The sequence below is a fragment of the Megalobrama amblycephala genome, linkage group LG3, assembly GCF_018812025.1.
Source record: "Megalobrama amblycephala isolate DHTTF-2021 linkage group LG3, ASM1881202v1, whole genome shotgun sequence".
NCBI lineage: Eukaryota > Metazoa > Chordata > Actinopteri > Cypriniformes > Xenocyprididae > Megalobrama > Megalobrama amblycephala.
This window is the reverse complement of record NC_063046.1, coordinates 54,784,090-54,802,133: the sequence shown is the minus strand read 5'-3', so window position 1 is coordinate 54,802,133 and position 18,044 is coordinate 54,784,090. Positions and strand designations below refer to the sequence as shown.

Genomic DNA, 18,044 nt, shown 5'->3' with positions numbered 1-18,044 from the left:
TTGCGCGAGAGCAGAGGAAATCCGCGCGCGAGCGGACAGATTTGCGCTCGCGCATTACATTGATATGCTCTCGCGTCACAATAATGTGCTCTCGACAATTGACAGTAAAATAACGCCATATTAAACTGGCCGGCTTCTGACAGTCATACATAATGAAGTGAAGCTCGTTTTCTGAGCTTCGCTTATTAAATGAATAAAGGGTGGAATATACATGAAATCTGAACAGATTTTAAAACAAGACGACATACTCTTGCTGACTTTGCAAATGGTTACAGACAAAAACAAGACTTCTTACACTAAACAACTAAAACCAGGTGCACACTGCACAATTTATAATATTACTTTATGATGTCAGACTGTACGAACATGATCCCAGGTTTAAGCCAAGACAAACTGTTAAAAAGTGAGTGGGATCCATGTTAAGCAAAAACTACAAAAATACAAGGAACTAGAGAACACGAAGGAAACTTAAGGAAATCCACCATAAAACAATGAAAGGAAAAGACCTGACAAAAAACAAGGGCTTAAATGTACAAGGGTCTGATCAAGAAAAAAGAAGACACAGGTGGGAAACAAAAAGAAAATGGCAAAAAGCAGGAAACCAGGCACTCCATGTGCCATTGCACCTCCAAAACAGTGATGACCTGCCAAGGCTTGGTCTCTAAGAGTACAGTGTATTGTGGTATCTGGACTGGCAACAAGACATAAGCATATACTTCATGTCCTATAAGTTGCAAGATGGAGTTGACATCGATTGGATTTGTTGGTCCAGAGGATCCTACAGACATTAAGATCTGAGGAATTTGGAGGCCAGGGCAACACCTCTTCATCAAATCATTCCTGTACACTGTGTGACGTAAAATGCACTGTTCAGCCAGACACAATGTTTCTATTTTCAATAATTTTCTTTTATCTATTTATTTTTAAAATTACATTTATAATTTATTTTATTTTCATGTATTTATGTATATTTGTTTATTTTGCTTTTGCTTGGCCTTTTTGTGTGTCTGTATGTGTTCCTCTGGTTTGTCACATGAAATTTTTACATAGATGTTCTGTTCTCTTGAAGGTGTGTGTACAGTAGCCTATCTTTACCTATTTCTTTAATTAAAAAATTTTCACACAATAAATAGCCTACTTAAATTGAGTATAAAAATTAAAAAAAAAAAAAAAAAAAATGAAGGGGGGGTTGGCTTATGGGTCTTTCATATCTTTTTTTTAAAATAATGCTTTATTTATACAATGCCACAATAACAAGAGGTATTGCATATTCACATTATCATATGAAGAAAATTACATGTTTTAAGGCTTTTTGTTTTTGGTTTGTTCCAGAAGATTTACATATAATTTAAAGTCATTTCTAAAATGTGAAAAATTTAGATTGCTTTGAGCCCACTTCTTTTGTACATGGTATTTTCCTAATAAAATAAACAAGTGTATAATATGTTGCTTTTTACATTTCAAATTTTTATTCTCTGTATAAAAAAGTACTTTCAAATTAAAATTTACTCACCCCCATGTCATCCAAGATGTTCATGTCTTTCTTTCTTCAGTTGAAAAGAAATTAAGGTTTTTGATGAAAACATTCCAGGATTTTTCTCCATATAGTGAAATTTCTGGAGAAATTCAGTATATGACAACAAATACTTTGGGTCTTTCATATCAAGTGTCGCGCTCAGAGATAAGTGACGCCCAGCTTTGCTTCCCCTCTCGGCACGTAATGGGTGGAGCTTGACCTATATGACAGAACGGTATATTTGTTCACTGAAAATGTGTAAAAATCCTGATGCATTTTTAAATTTAACATAAATACTAATATTTATGTCCTTTTGTAATGTTATATTTACTTATCCGTTCCCAAATCGCCCCCTCATGTCTCGCGTCAGTTCCTGTAACGTCAACAGAACTCTTGCGTTGTACGGTGTGTGTGCGCATGTGCATGCTGAGCGCTGTTTATGTTGGAGTGTGTGTGTTTGAGTGTGCTCCACCACCTCAACATACTGCGCACTTTACGAACCGACAGCGCGGACACCGAGATGGCCGCAGCCGCCCCGAACCCTGAGGACGCTAGCCGAAACAGCGGCAGTCCGAGCGCGGCGAGCTCTCTATCGGGAGACGGAGAGTCTGAGGAGGCCGAGGAGTTCGCCTCCGCGACCCACTGCTCGGAGCTCTCCCGAAGGCAGAACGAGCAGCGAAAGCTCGGGCTCTTCTGCGACGTGACGCTGGCGTTCAGCAGCTCTCCAGAAGCCGCCAACAGCTTCGAGTTCACCGCCCACCGCTCAGTCCTGGCCGCGGCCACGGATTACTTCACACCGCTGCTCGGTGGTCAGTTTTCGGAGTCGGTGACGCGGCGGGTGGAGATGAAGGAGTGGAGCAGCGAGGCAGGCCTCGACCAGGAGACGGTGGAGAGTGTAATCCAGTTCATGTATACGGGCGAGATCCGAGTGAGCACCGCCAATGTGCATGAGGTGCTGGAGCTGGCGGACAGGTGAGAGAGACACATGCAGATCATGATAGGCTGCGTGTCAAAACCCAGCTGACTACATTGACAGCGTTGTTGGTATGTCTGATCGCTCAAATGCACATTGGGCATCATAGACGCAGTCCATGTCCGACACATTTGGGCATCACAAGCAACTTCAGAACAAGCAGCGTTTTTGGCATCGTAGCTGCTTGCAGCATTTATGGAGGGGCATTATAGGCGGCTTTTGCAGCATTTTGGGTACAATAGAAATTGACGTTTGGTATCATAGGTAGGGCTGTGACGGTAGGCATGACAACCGCGCCACCGCGGTGGTGAAGTTGACACCGTCGTGGAGTGTCACCGGCGGTAGTGTGACACACACACATATATATAAACAAATCGCACCATCAAGAGCTAGCCATCCAGAATGGAGATGTTTGGATGAACCACTTCTCCAACCTTTTTAGTAATATAGACAACAATCGGGAACAAAATGCAATGTACGAAAAACTAAAGGTTTTAGAGAAGACCATCAAAGACTACCAGAACCCCTTAGACCAGTGGTCACCAACCTTTTTAAGCCCAAGATCCCTGACCTCGACCTTTATGAAAGACAAGATCTACTTGATAGAAAAAGACAGCCCAGATTGTATTTAGTTAGTGGCCAATTTAGATTCTGATTTATTTATTTTTACAAGCAAATTGGCTGATTCTGATTCTGGTTGCAGATATTTATTATTATTATTATTATTATAAACAAAAATACATAGCCATTTCAAATTAGAGGGAACCACTGCTTTTTAATCACAATCCAAACAAAGATGCTATCATATTGCATGAGCAGTTGTTTTTTATTTGAATTAATTGAGATTTAATTTCAAGATTTAAAGCAAAAACAGAACGGTCTGACTTTATCTTTGTGAAACTATATGCTACACAAAAAAGCATGAAACAAAAACAGCAGGTTGAATGAGACGCAGATTCACTCTCTGACAGCAGGTGGCGCTTATGGAGCAGCAGTGATACAGCGTTTCCTTGGTTACTGCTGTAAACAAATCTGAACTGCGCTAATAATTAGCTACTTTATTCGGAGGTAAGATGAAAATAAAATGCCGTTGCCAGAAGACAGTAATACCTTTTAGAGATGCATTCATATAACCCTTCACCCCTAATTCAATACTTATATTTTCTTCCTATATTTCGAGCATGGTGAACAGTGAGCTGCTCTACCTGCTACAGAATTTTCTCCTCTTTGCGTCCGTCTTCAGCGTCTCTGGCCTCTTGTTTACGGCCGTTTTACAGACTCAGACATAATGTGGGCTATTTACCTTTATCACTGTCCCAGTAGCTCCCGAAAATAACAGAAAAATAAATACAAAAATACAGTACAAAGACTGGAGAAATGTAATGTAATGTAGGCTATTTTTGTACTCATATTTCTGTTATTTTCACGAGCTACTGGAACAGTGATAAAGATCGACCGGTCGATACACTAGCTGAACTATTAGACAAAATACAAACCCTGAAAACCCAAAAAGCCTGTGGTGTCGATGGCATCCTAAATGAAATGATAAAATATACAGACCACAAATTCAAATTAGCCATCCTCAAGCTATTCAATATCATCCTTAGTTCAGGTATATTCCCCAACATTTGGAACAAAGGCCTAATTACCCCAATCCATAAAAACGGAGACAGATTTGACCCTAATAACTACCATGGCATATGTGTAAACAGCAACCTAGGTAAACTTTTCTGTAACATCCTAAACAGCAGACTAACTCATTTTCTCAGAGACAGAAATGTCCTAAGCAAGTGTCAAATTGGCTTCCAACCAAAATATCGCACATCAGACCATATATACACTCTCCATACCTTAATTGATAAGCAAATAAACCAAAACAAAAGCAAAATTTTCTCATGCTTTGTTGACTTCAAAAAAGCTTTCGACTCCATTTGGCATGAAGGTCTTTTTCTTCAATTAATCCAGTGCGGTATCGGAGGAAAAACATATGACATCATCAAATCAATGTACACAAACAACAAATTTGCTGTTAGAAATTGGTAACAAACACACAGAATTCCTCCCTCAGTGTCGTGGAGTGAGACAGGGCTGTAGCTTAAGTCCTGCACTGTTCAATATATACATAAATGAGTTAGTGAGGGCTCTGGATCAGTCTGCAGCACCTGGTCTTACTCTACTAGACACTGAAGTCAAATGTCTCCTGTTTGCTGATGATCTGGTGCTGCTGTCTCCCACTAAAGAGGGTCTACAGCAGCATCTAGACCTCCTGCACAGCTTCTGTCAGTCATGGGCCCTATCAGTTAACCCCAAAAAGACAAAAATAATGATTTTCCGGAAAAAGACCCAGCTGCCAAGACCAACATCATAGTTTTAAATTAGACAACATGCTCCTTGAGCACACGCAGAACTACACTTACCTTGGCATAAATATTAGTAACACAGGGAACTTTAATAAAGCTGTTAACGACCTGAAAGACAAGGCACGGAGAGCTTTTTACGCTATTAAGAGAAATATTAAAATTGACATCCCAATCAGAATCTGGATAAAAATAATCAAATCAGTAATAGAGCCCATCGCGCTCTATGGATGTGAAGTGTGGGGCCCACTCACAAACCAAGAGTTCACTAAATGGGACAAACACCCAATAGAGACTCTACAGACTGAACTATGCAAAGTTTTGCTCAGAGTACAGCGCAAAACCCCAAATAATGCCTGCAGAGCAGAATTAGGATTATACCCACTTATAATCACAATTCAAAAAAGGGCCATTAAATTCCATGCCCACCTAAAAATTAGTGATAAACAGACCCTCCATCACAAAGCCCTGAACTACCAAGAGCTGACACCAGGAAGAAACGCCCTCGGCCAATTGGTCTTAGAGTTGACTACACAAACAACAACATGTCTGACTGAAAATAAAAACTTAGCCAGACCAAACCAAATAATTAAAACACAAAAAGAAAAATACCTAAATCATTGGACAGATGCAACAGCCCTACAAAGTAAATTGGAATGCTATTTGGCCCTAAACAGAGAATATGAATTGGCAGGATACCTCAGTACAATGAGTGACCCTAAACTGAGAAAAGTCCTGAGCATGTACAGACTCAGTGAACACAATCTCACCATAGAGACAGGCAGACACAGACAGACCTGGCTACCAAAGGAAGACCAGCTGTGTCCCCACTGCACAGAGAATGAAGTGGAAACAGAACTGCACTTTCTGACATCCTGCCCTAAATATGCACAAATTAGGGACGCTTTCTATCCCCATTTCACAACCCACCACAAAGACTTTCATCAGAGATCAAATATGGAAAAACTCCCATACCTGCTAGGAGAAAGCCCAGCAAGCTCAAACCTGGCTGCCAGGTACGTGAGGTCCTGTCACGACGAAAGAGCCTCCAGCGGGACAGAACTACCAACACACTCACTAAATCCCTAGAGACACTTCTATAAATATTATAAGATTGAACATTTTTATTGCATTTTTTTTTTATTGCTATTTTATTGCTAGATTTTTTTCTTTCTTCATTATTATTATTTTATTTATTTATTTATTTTTATTGACTGTTATTAATGCTTTGGCAATGTAAGGATTCCTTTCTCCATGCCAATAAAGCTATTTTTGAATCTTGACACACAGACGAGCACCCTAGACAGATTTAGCTTGTAGTCAATTTTGCGCTCCATGTGGCAAGAGCGCGAGCTAGTCTCCAGAATAAAATGAAAACTTGTGCTTGATTACACACAGACGAGCACCCTAGTTTAAGTCAATTTTATAATAATAAAGTTACTTATGCTTACTTGCATAATCAAGTTTTGTTATTTTTCTTGCTAACTATAAGTTTATGGTCAGCGAATGGCTTTTCCGAGGTATAATGTTACGTGACATTGTTTGCAACACTGATGACTGACGTGATACAGATTTCGGTAAGCTACTGTATCTTTCAACGTATTTTTTTTTAATTTTCATTCATGTTTATTTCGTTCTGTACAGTAGTAAAGAGGAAAGGATGATCGCATTCACTGACAATCCGTGACAAGTGTTCAAGATGAAAACTGAAAAGTGACGTCTTTGATCAACTTTCTTTTCGTAATAAATAAATGCATAGCCTATGCCTATTTGCTTATCCTGTAAGTTCGTGAATAAAAATAAAAATGTGGACGAAATCAGAAGTTATTAAATGTCTTATCATTAAAATACAAAAATTTAAATGACGGGTAATTATTGATTATGATGGATTTTTTTTTACGATCCTGTCCATCAAAATGACGGCGAAACGCGACCCAACCACCGGCGGTTGTTGGTGATTTACCACCGCTGTAGTAAAAATTTGCCACCGTCACACCTTCTGAATAGGCAACCTTGCTTGGCAAGTGGCAACATGGGAGCATTTCAGATCGGCAACATTTGATCATCATAAACAGGTTCTAAAGCAGGATATATAATGCACATTCCTTTAATAATGTCTTTGTGGTGTTTTTCTCCATAGAGAAGTATTTCCCCTCAAAAAAAAAAAAAAAAATTCTAACGTTACCGTCATTTACTTACCCTCATTTAGTTCCAATTAGTATGATTTTCTTTCTTCTGTGGAACACACTGTCCCTATGGTTAAAGTTATTGGGGTTCCAAAATGCGCATAAAGATGGATAGCGATAAACGAGTCACTACAACTCCAGTGATTTAATCCAATGGTATCTTGTGTTATGATAAGTCACATGACAGGTTTGATGTTATTGTGTCGCCATGTTTGATTTGGGCTTTGTATACCATGTGAATTGATAGATAGTGATTTAAGAGTGAATAACCACTTAGATTTTGCCTTGGTAATCATACAAAGTGATCATATCATTGCTTCAGAAGACTTGGTTTAAACCACTGGACATGCATACAGATACAGAGTTGAGTGCATAAGGTTGCATACTTGTTTTGTCTCCAAAACGTAATAAAATGTAAGCTTGTGCAATTTTTTAATTGCAGAAAGCACTTTTTTTGTGCAATCAGAACCATTTAGAATGCAGTGCACCTAAAATCTAGCACGACAACAGAGTGTGCTTACAACTATGGCATGGAAGAAAACAGAAACCAGGAAAATCAGGAGGCAGGATAAGGACTTGGTGCCAAAAAAAAAAAATCAATATCCATGGTTTGTGAATGTTTGGGATACAGGAGACATGATTTATCACAGAGACAAGACTTGTCAAAATATATGCAGCAAAACAGAGTAGGTGACGTTCACATGGAACACGTTTTTGCAGGTAAACACACGAGATGTGGGTCTAGAGATGCATTTTTTAAAAAAATTCTTTTGACTGCCGTGTTATGTGCGAGATGCTGCAAAAGATGCGAGACACGAGCGCAGTGGTTAGATACGTCCGTCTAGTGCAGGGATGGGCAACTTTGGTTCTGGAGAGCCACTGTCCTGCAGAGTTTAACTCCAACCCTAATCAAGCACACCTGAACAAGCTATTCAAGGTTTTCAGGATGACTAGAAAGCTACAGGCAGGAGAGTTTTATCAGGATTGGAGCTAAACTTTGCAGTACAGTTGCCCTCTAGAACTCATCCCTGGTCCAGTATATTTACATAAAAAACAATGGCACACCGCAAAATAATAAAAATAAATGAATACAGGCATTTGCTAACTGCACACCATACGAAAAGAGTTTAGAAAGGCATGAAGAAATAACTGACTCTGTCACGTATCATTTATGCAGATTTGGTACACGCAAATATCGTCAATAAAGCCGGCTTCCAAAAAAATGATACAGACAGGTGTGTGTGTAACTAAATATTGCTTAAGAATCGCAATTAAAATCAAAATCCCAATATTGATGAAAAAATCATGATAGTTTTTTTGTCCGTATTGCACAACCCAACTTTTAAGATTATAAACCTCTTGTAAAATTATACACGAGATAAGACATTTAATATTTCATGCTGCACTTCAGAGCTACTCAAAATATTTACATTTCCCACTAGACAAAATAATAATCTACACCAATCGTCCTGTTCAAAACTTTCCATCCACTTTGCTCTTAAAACTAGTGGTCAATCGATATGGGTTTTTAATATATATATTACACAATTAAAAGATCACAATTAACACATGCACAACAATGCTACATTAAATGTATTTATTTCATTTAATTGATTTCATTCTAATTGAAAAAAAAAGGTGTAAACGTAGCTATTAACAGCCAATCGGAATCCACCCAACTTTAACAGACTCAAGCATTCAAAGTGGTAGATGGCATAACTGCAGCACTGGTTTATGTTAAACTGACAGTTATAGTGCATTGCTGTTGGTGGCATTATGGGCTTACTTTGTTTTAATTTTTCACGATTTGGAAAAGCTTTGTTTTCGTGATGCAAATCTTCCATCATTGCAAAAATACAATGAATATGCAATATGGTGTATATATTTAGATCCTCTCTTGAGTTCATTTTTCTGATTGAGTTTATGAACATTGAATGGCTTAAATGTAACATATGTAACATTACTAGACATTGTTTACAAGCTGTTTTATTGATGCCTTTCTGCAGTTGAAATGCTGAGACATACAGATTTCTGTAAGTTTTACTGTATTTTTCAAAATAACATTGATGTTTAAAAGATGATCAGTTCACATGCGTTCTGTGCTGCCGCTTGAACTGAGCCGCTACAACGATCTATCACGCCACATTAAAGAGTGGCAAAATGGTATTTCTTGTTTGAATTTTGTAATAAAATTGACAGAATTTGAAAGCTGAGGCTTTGTTTTCAAAAGTAACAAAGCACCAATCTTATTGCAATTTACTGGATGGGAGTTTTGTTCACTCATCAACTGAAAACTCCATAGAATGAAAGATCTATTCTTGGGATTTAAAAATATATATATACCAGTTCATTAAAATGAGAAACAATCAAAATCAAGAAATCTATATTTTTATCCCAGCCCTAGTGCATTAGGTCTTAAAGTGATTGCAGCATGGATCTGTGTACTGAAACGTATCCATTTTCATTCCCAACTCTTTATTTTTGCAACTGAACTCAGGATTGAATACTTTCTGAGAGAGGTGACTTTCAGTGCACACACTTAAACCTCTGGTCCTCTTCGTTTAGGAGTCACACTTGGCTTCTTCATGGTCAAAAATGACCAAAGCCTTAAAATGTAACCCCACCCCCACCCCGAGGAAAGCCAATGAAATATATTTTTGTATAATAATTTTTTTTGATTATTAGTTTGAATTGAGTGTATTTTATGATACTGCAATATTTATACAATTTTTATTAGCTATTTTTTTTATCATTTTTTTTCCTAATATTTTTCAAAATTATTTTTCAATTAAAGTAGTATTCCATGTTAAAATAGAGACATGGCAGTTAAAATCCAATTATTTGAAGGTAGATTAGCCATCTGGTGGGAGTAAAAAAAACTTTTGTAATGCCATGGTGTAACCACTAGATTCCTATAGTTCTATAAAGTGGCTTATAAATTATCTAGTGTTTTTAGATGTAAATGCTTAATTGTATTGAGTTGTGGATTTGGATTTATACTTAGACATTCTCAAAGACTACTTTTTGTCAAGGTTTAGATTTTTTTTGTTTGTAATGTTTAGCCTATTTGAAGTGTAATTTTTTGCATTAATTTTACTATAGTCAAACCTGAACACAGAGGTGGACATTTTGTTACACATAACATCAAAATTAAAAAAAAAAATGTAACCAAAATGAACAGGTATGTTTTACCACAGCTTAATAAATCTGGGTATGATCTGGTTTCAACCTCTTATTTGAGTCTTTTGGCTCAAATTTACCATATTGTTACAGCTCACCAGTTCATTTGTGTGTATAATAGTGTGTTGTGTGTGTGTGTCTCTGCATGTGTGTGAGTGAGTGTGTGTTTGAGTGCAGAGGTGTAAAAAGTACTCAAAAATGTTACTCAAGTGAAAGTACAAGTCTGAGTGAAAATTTTACTCAATTAAAAGAAAAGTATCTGTCCAGAATTTAGAAAAGTAAAAAAGTAACTTAAAATTGTACTTGAGTATTAAAAAAGTAAAAGTAACCAAGAATGAAAACTGAGATTCTTGTTTAAGCTTTTACTCTAAAAAATGAAGTGAATGAACCACATACAAAGTTTTATCCTCCTTTAGAACTGTTTGTGTTTAATTGTATTTAATTATCAAACTATAAGACTATACCTATGCCAGTGCAACATGCTACTCAAAGTTGCAAAACCTCGGATTTAACTTAAGCAGAAGCTTTTTCAAAATTGTGAGTGTCAAGCCTAGCTCTTTTGGGGCTAAAAATCAATCCTGCAGTGCCTGAAACACTGGTGTCTGAAACACAGGCCAGATATCCATCGAACTTTTGCTGGCTTCATGTGTTGTCTGTTTCAAAGAAGCGAAAAAATCTTCATCATCAGATGAACTGTTGGCCATGGGTGCTTTGATTCTGGGGCTGATTTTTGATTCCTCCATTTTCTTCCATATGTTATATTGGGTACGGAAAGTATAGACCCCCTATTTTTCATCTTTGTTATATTGCAGCCATTTGCTAAAATATTTATATTTTTTTCCTCATATACACACAGCACCCCATATACAGAAAAACACAGAATTGTTGATTTTTGCATTTATAAAAAAGAAAAACTGAAATATCACATGTCCTAAGTATTCAGACCCTTTGCTCAGTATTTAGTAGAAGCACCCTTTTGATCTAATACAGCCATGGTCTTTTTGGGAAAGATGCAACAAGTTTTTCACACCTGGATTTGGGGATCTCTGCCATTCCTTCTTGCAGATCTCTCCAGTTCTGTCAGGTTGGATGGTAAACGTTGGTGGACAGCCATTTTAGGTCTCTCCAGAGATCCAATTGGATTTAAATCAGGGCCTGGCTGGGCCATTCAAGAACAATCACAGAGTGTTGTGAAGCCGCTCCTTCGTTATTTTAGCTGTGTGCTTAGGGTCTTGTCTTGTTGGAAGGTAAACCTTTGCCCAGTCTGAGGTCCTGGCACTCTGAGAAGGTTTTCATCCAGTATCCCTGTTTGGCCGCATACTTTCCCTCGATTGCAACAGTCGTCCTGTCCCTGCAGCTAAAAAACACCCCCACAGCATTGCCGCCACCACCATGCTTCATGTTGGGACTGATTGGACAGGTTGAGCAGTGCCTGGTTTTCTCCACACATACCGTAGAATTAAGGCCAAAAAGTTTTTGTCTCATCAGACCAGAGAATTTATTTCCCATTTGGCAAACTCCATGCAGGCTTTCATGTGTCTTGCACTGAGGAGAGGCTTCCGTTGGGCCACTCTGCCATAAAGCCCCGACTGGTGGAGGGCTGCATTTTGACTTTCTAAAACTTTCTCCCATCTCCCGACTGCATCTCTGGAGCTCAGCCACAGTGATCTTTGGGTTCTTGTTTTCCTCTCTCACCAAGGCTTTTCCCCCGATAGCTCAGTTTGGCCGGACAGCCAGCTCTAGGAAGGGTTCTGGTCGTCCCAAACGTCTTCTATTTAAGGATTATGGAGGCCGCTGTGCTCTTAGGAACCTTAAGTGCAGCAGAAATTTTTTTGCAACCTTGGCCAGATCTGTGCCTTGGCACAATTCTGTCTCTGAGCTCTTCAGGCAGTTCCTTTGACCTCATGTTCTCATTTGCTCTGACATGCACTGTGAGCTGTAAGGTCTTATATAGACAGGTGTGTGGCTTTCCTAATCAAGTCCAATCAGTATAATCAAACAGAGCTGGACTCAAATGAAGGTGTAGAACCATCTCAAGGATGATCAGAAGAAGTGGACAGCACCTGAGTTAAATATATGAGTGTCACAGCAAAGGGTCTGATACTTAGGACCATGTGGTATTTCAGTTTTTCTTTTTTAATAATTCTGCAAAAATGTCAAAATTCTGTGTTTTTCTGTCAAATGGGGTGCTGTGTGTAATTAATGAGGAAAAAAATGAACTTAAATGATTTTAGCAAATGGCTGCAATATAACAAAGAGTGAAAAATTTAAGGGGGTTGAATACTTTCCGTCCCATTAATTTCCAGGTCACAAAGAGCTTAGAACCCAAGAGGCGACACTCTGATACTTTTTAGGCAACAGTCACTAGTGGCGCTCCAGTAGCGCGGCCATATTATGGGGTGAAAATATTAACTGGACCATTGAATCTTCACATCTTATGCACCCAAAATCGCTGAATTTCACTGCCAAATCAGAAGCACAGTAGAACAGTTTTTTTTAAATTAAGACCAGTAAATTGTATGGCTCCTACAGTAAATGTTGTATTGTCTTATATACGTTTTATTTTACCAGTTGTGGAATCCAACCATTATCCATCTGAGGTAACGTATTAGCCTACTTTATTGAGCATTTTCTTTTATGAAACTTTACACATTTTTTATAGTATGAATATTATCATATTTTGCAGCGAACAATTTTTCAGCCTATGGAGTAATAATAATAATATCTAGATCTGAACTATAAGCATATTGTACGTTTTAATGGATAGCAAAACATAATGATCTTATGATCGCTGTGTCCATATCGCATAATTCCCACTTTTGGACACTTTTGCTTTAATGGAATTGCCACTGCAAAATCAAGCTGTTATATTCATATATTTATTGTCAACATTCCCAATTTTTCTGATACATGCATAATTTCAATTTCATATGCGGTATTAATTCAGTGTTTATAAGTCTAATACTAATACTAGATCTTTTAAAGAGTTTTAACCCAAACTACTAAAAAAAGTTTTTGTGAAAAAGTTTTTTTTTTAACAAAGCAGCTATATTGCCATAGAAACTAGTACCCAAGTGTACCCCATGTGGAAATACAAGTGGGGCGCAGGTTTGCATGGAACATTCTGTAGTGTTGCTTCTTGTTAGTGTATATTCTTTGAGGTCAAGGTGCTGTGCATTGTGGTAATTGAGAATGACATATTCCAAAGGACCAATGAACATCTGACCAATTTCATGGAATGTGAAAATGAATCATTGAATAAATAACTTAAATTAAACTGGTCATCAGGCAATTCTTGGTTTGGTAATAGCAAAAGAAATAGAATGTGCAAAAAAATTACTTTTTGACTGTAAATAAAATTGGATAAAAAGTTTTTTTTTTCTCAAAAAATGTAATCAAGTAAAAGAGAATTTTTAAATGTACTCAAGAGTAAAAATCCCCAAAAATAATACTTAAGAAGTAATCAAGTAAAATTACAGTCTTTACACCTCTGTTTGAGTGGGTGTGTATGTTTTGTTCTCTTGATGTTTTAGAGTGTAACTTCTTCCTCTGCTGTTTTTTTACTGCTTTGTGGCTGAATTATTGTTTTTATTTCACACTTTTGCAAAAGCTTGCTCTGTGTTATAGTCAGGCTACTTCATATATATATATATATATATATATATATATATATATATATATATATATATATATATATATATATATATATATATATATATATATATATATATATATATGTGTGGGGTGGGGGGGTGGTTGTGTCTGTTTTGCACTGTTGACATTTTAGAGTCCCCCCTTCATTGCTGTGCACTTTTTTCTGCACAGTGGCTGATTTGTAGTTTGTACCACCAAAAGTTTATCTGAGTTTTAGTATTTTTTTGTATTTCCCATTCATTTCCAATGGCGGTCATTTTTGAGCCATGTGTGACTTTTTTTATGACCCTTTAACATATTCAAATCATGTCCATGATTTTTTTGTGTGTGTTCACATAGCTAATGTGACAAAAGTCACCAAGTTTCATCTCATTCTGATGAAGCAAAAAAAAAAAAAAAAAAAATTTCAAAACGTGAAAGTTTTGTCATTTTTGACCGAAGAGGACTAGAGGTTTAATGTGTCAGTCAGCACATACTGCTTTGAGTTCTTTTCACAGCTTATTGCATTTAATAACTCTTTTATTATTATTATTATTATTTGCATAACCTGATATACACAATATAGCAAAATCTCGATATACACTTTATATAATTGCCGCATTATATTGTCATAAAGCCCAGCCCTAGCTGACTACTAAAACAAATATGTCTTACCTGTAATGTTGTGGGTTTATCGTAAGACCTAAAATAATGTATTTTCTTTTCCACTCTCAGGTTCTTGCTTGTGCAATTGAAGGATTTTTGTGGAGAATTTCTCAAGAGGAAGCTCAGTCTGGGCAACTGTGTGGCCGTCCATAGCCTTGCACACATGTACACTTTGGATCAGCTGGCCTTGCGTGCTGCCGACATGATTCGCCGCAACTTCCACAAAGTCATTCAGGATGAGGAATTTTACACGCTTCCGTTCCACCTGGTCAGAGACTGGCTGTCTGATGCAGAGATAACAGTTGACTCTGAGGAGGTTCTGTTTGATGCTGTGGTCAAATGGGTTCAGAAGAACTCAGAAGAACGTGTGAAGTATTTCGAGGAGCTCTTTCGTCTCCTCAGGCTGCCACAGATAAAACCGACCTATCTTACAAGAGTTGTGAAGAATGAGCCATTGGTCGCACAGAACGCAGCCTGCCTACAGCTTGTGTCAGAAGCTGTGGAGGGTCATGCGATCCGCTTCGAGAACCTCAAATCTGCAGATACAGAGTTCTGGGCCTCATACATGGCTACATTCCAACCAAGATTTGGCCAGAACATGGATGTTATCATGGTGGTCGGTGGGGTCTCTGAAGGAGGCGACTACCTGAGTGAGTGCGTAGGGTACTTTGTTTACGAGGACCGTTGGGTCAATTTGCCACACATCCATAACCATCTGGATGGTCACGCTATTGCTGCCACTGACACGCATGTATACGTGGCAGGGTCCATGGAACCAGGATTTGCCAAGACGGTGGAGCGTTACAATCCAAATCGCAACACCTGGGAACAAGTGAGCAACCTCACCACACGAAAGCATTCCTTTGGTCTCACCTGCATCAAAAATATTCTGTATAGTATTGGCGGTCATGGCAACTTCAGCCCCGGCTTCAAGGATGTGAGCGTCTATGAACCCGACCAAGACAAGTGGCACAACCTAGAATCTGCCCCTAAGATTTTGAGAGACGTCAAGGCTATTAGTGTCGAAGATCGATACGTTTACGTAACGGCGCGAACACCCGTAGATACCGACAGCGATGATGGGTTGAAGACAGGTCACTACTCGCTACGACACTGACAGTCGCCAGTGGCAGGAAGTTGACTCCTTACCGCTTATCGACAACTACTGCTTATTCCAAATGGCTGTAGCGTCGACTAACTTCTACCACACAGCTTCCTGCTGTCCCAAGAGTTATACCAACGTACGTGATGATGCAGCTCGGCAGAAGATCAGCGCAAGGATCTCTGATGATATTCTTGAGAGTCTTCCCCCAGAAGTCACCAGTATTGAGGGGGCAGCTATCTGCTATCTCGGTGATGATGTGTTTGTGATTGGTGGCTGGAAGAACAGTGACGATGTGGATAAGCAGTATCGAAAAGAGGCGTATCGTTATTGTGCTGAGCGCAAGCGCTGGATGCTTCTGCCGCCCATGCCTCAACCACGCTGCCGTGCCACAGCGTGTCACGTGCGCATTCCCTACCGCTTTCTTTATGGGTGTCAGCGCTACCCAATGCCACAGAATTTGGCACGCCAGAGGGACCGTATGCAGCAAATGCAGCAGTTACATCGTCGCACGTTAACTCTACGCAGGCAGTTACAATCGCAGATTGAATGCTGAGAGCCCTAAATGCTCAATAGAAGAACTGCTTCAAAAAAAATGTGATAATATAGTGTCTTCAGCATTCCCATGATCCCATTCTCATTAAGATGTGTGTTATTTGTTTACTTGTGACATTTCATCACTGGGAGAGTGAATGAAATGCCTGATGCTGATAAAGAGAGTATTTTCAATGTGACTGTGTGTATGATGGAATCCTATAAATATGTAAAAAGATACGCTTGTAAATATTCGTACACATGAAACATTGTTTCATGGCCTTGCATGAATTTGCCTTATTCCCGCTGTTGGCAAGTTGCAGAATGCTGCACATAATTTATCTCGAGTCATAACGTTTCATGTGGTGATGGTTGTCCTGTTACATTTGTGGGTTTTTCAGTTATTTTGCAGGGAGTGACAAGTGTTCAGCATATATTTTCATTCCACTGTAATGAATCGGCAGTTCAAACCCACTCACATTTTTTGAGCAAACCATGAGTTACTACAAGAACCACGGCATCTTTATTCCCCTCACTTGTTTATTAGTTCCTGGTCTTAATTGTGATGATTTGTTTTGCACTTGAATGCAATGCTTTCACAGTCTTTGGCTGTATTTGCAAAAATGCATTCTTCACAACTACAAGCGCTTAATTTCAGCATTAGCCCTTGTCTTAATCTGATCATTTTATTTAATTATATTTGTACTTTTTCAGCTATTAAGCACAGTTATGGCCTCAGTTATTGACACGTGAAGGCTACACATAATACAGTTGCAAAACCATACACGTTCAGAATAAAGTTAAGGAACCATTACCTCAGTGTGTGCGGGAACTTGCAACCGTACAAAATTATTTTGTCATTAGTCTTGCAGTCTATGCCAGTTCAAGATCTCTTCATTGGTTTGTGTTCTGTCATGCAATTCATGTAAATAATTGTTAACGTTGAGTTGAAGTGGGGGGGTTTTTCACTCGCAGTGAACTGTTGTACATTCCCTATTATGATATGACTCATACAGATGGTACCATTACAGCATCCTTGTCTTTATTACAAAAGCTTGTAATAATCCTAATATTTTTATTGAACATCAGTTTTCATCTATTGCTTGTTTCATTTTTCTACATTCCTTCATTTTATCTTTTACAATGTGTGATGTTTAATGTCTTACAAGAAATCTCAGTGCACTTCACTGGGTGAAAATTTGTGAAGCAATCATTGGCACCATCAAGACCAGCTTAAACATTTCATAATGTTCGCCTGAAGAACATTTTACTGTTTTTGTAGTCCATACCAAAGTCTTAAAGAATGTCATCCTAGCTGACCTAATGTTATGCTTCGATGTTAAAATCTAAATGCAAGATAGAAATGGCTTTTGACAATGTATCTATAGCTCTCGTCTTGACTTGTGCAGAGTTTCATAGTAATATCACACGAGAAAAAAACAATAAGACGTACATTGATTGAACATGCATTAATAAGCCTTTTTCAAACATTTTCCTGCATATTGGAGACTCTGTAGAATCTTAGATCTTGTATTTACTCAATGGGAAATGTAAGTTTTGTGTCTCTCATGTTGAGATGTGGTTTAATAGTGTTTAAACTCTATATCAGTTTTCTTTCCTTCATGCGCAGAGGGAAGGGGTGTGTATGTATGTGTGTGTGTTGACAGAGAAAGTGTCTGACAATAAGAGTAGCAAGGCTGGGATGTTACCTTGTCCCGCTCTCGTTGTTGTAAAGTCTTTCAAGGGCAAATATAGTTTTGTTGCATGTGTTATAAAGTATGCACATGTTGTGGATCTCAGTGATTTACAATAAATATTTATTAAAAATCTGATATTGTCCACGAGTTGTTCTTCTGCCCTTTTGATTCTCACTCTTGAAGTGCTGTTACATTTATGT

At 38.3% G+C, this 18,044-nt stretch overlaps 1 protein-coding gene across 1 annotated transcript; it reads left to right on the top strand.

The window, feature by feature from the left end:
- Positions 1-1,730: 1,730 nt before the first annotated feature.
- On the top strand, positions 1,731-17,979 carry klhl11 (kelch-like family member 11). Its single transcript, XM_048186097.1, is given in 3 exon segments — positions 1,731-2,488; positions 14,581-15,604; positions 15,606-17,979. Coding segments are annotated over 3 exon segments (2,121 nt in total). The 5' UTR covers positions 1,731-1,955; the 3' UTR covers positions 16,170-17,979.
- Positions 17,980-18,044: the final 65 nt, after the last annotated feature.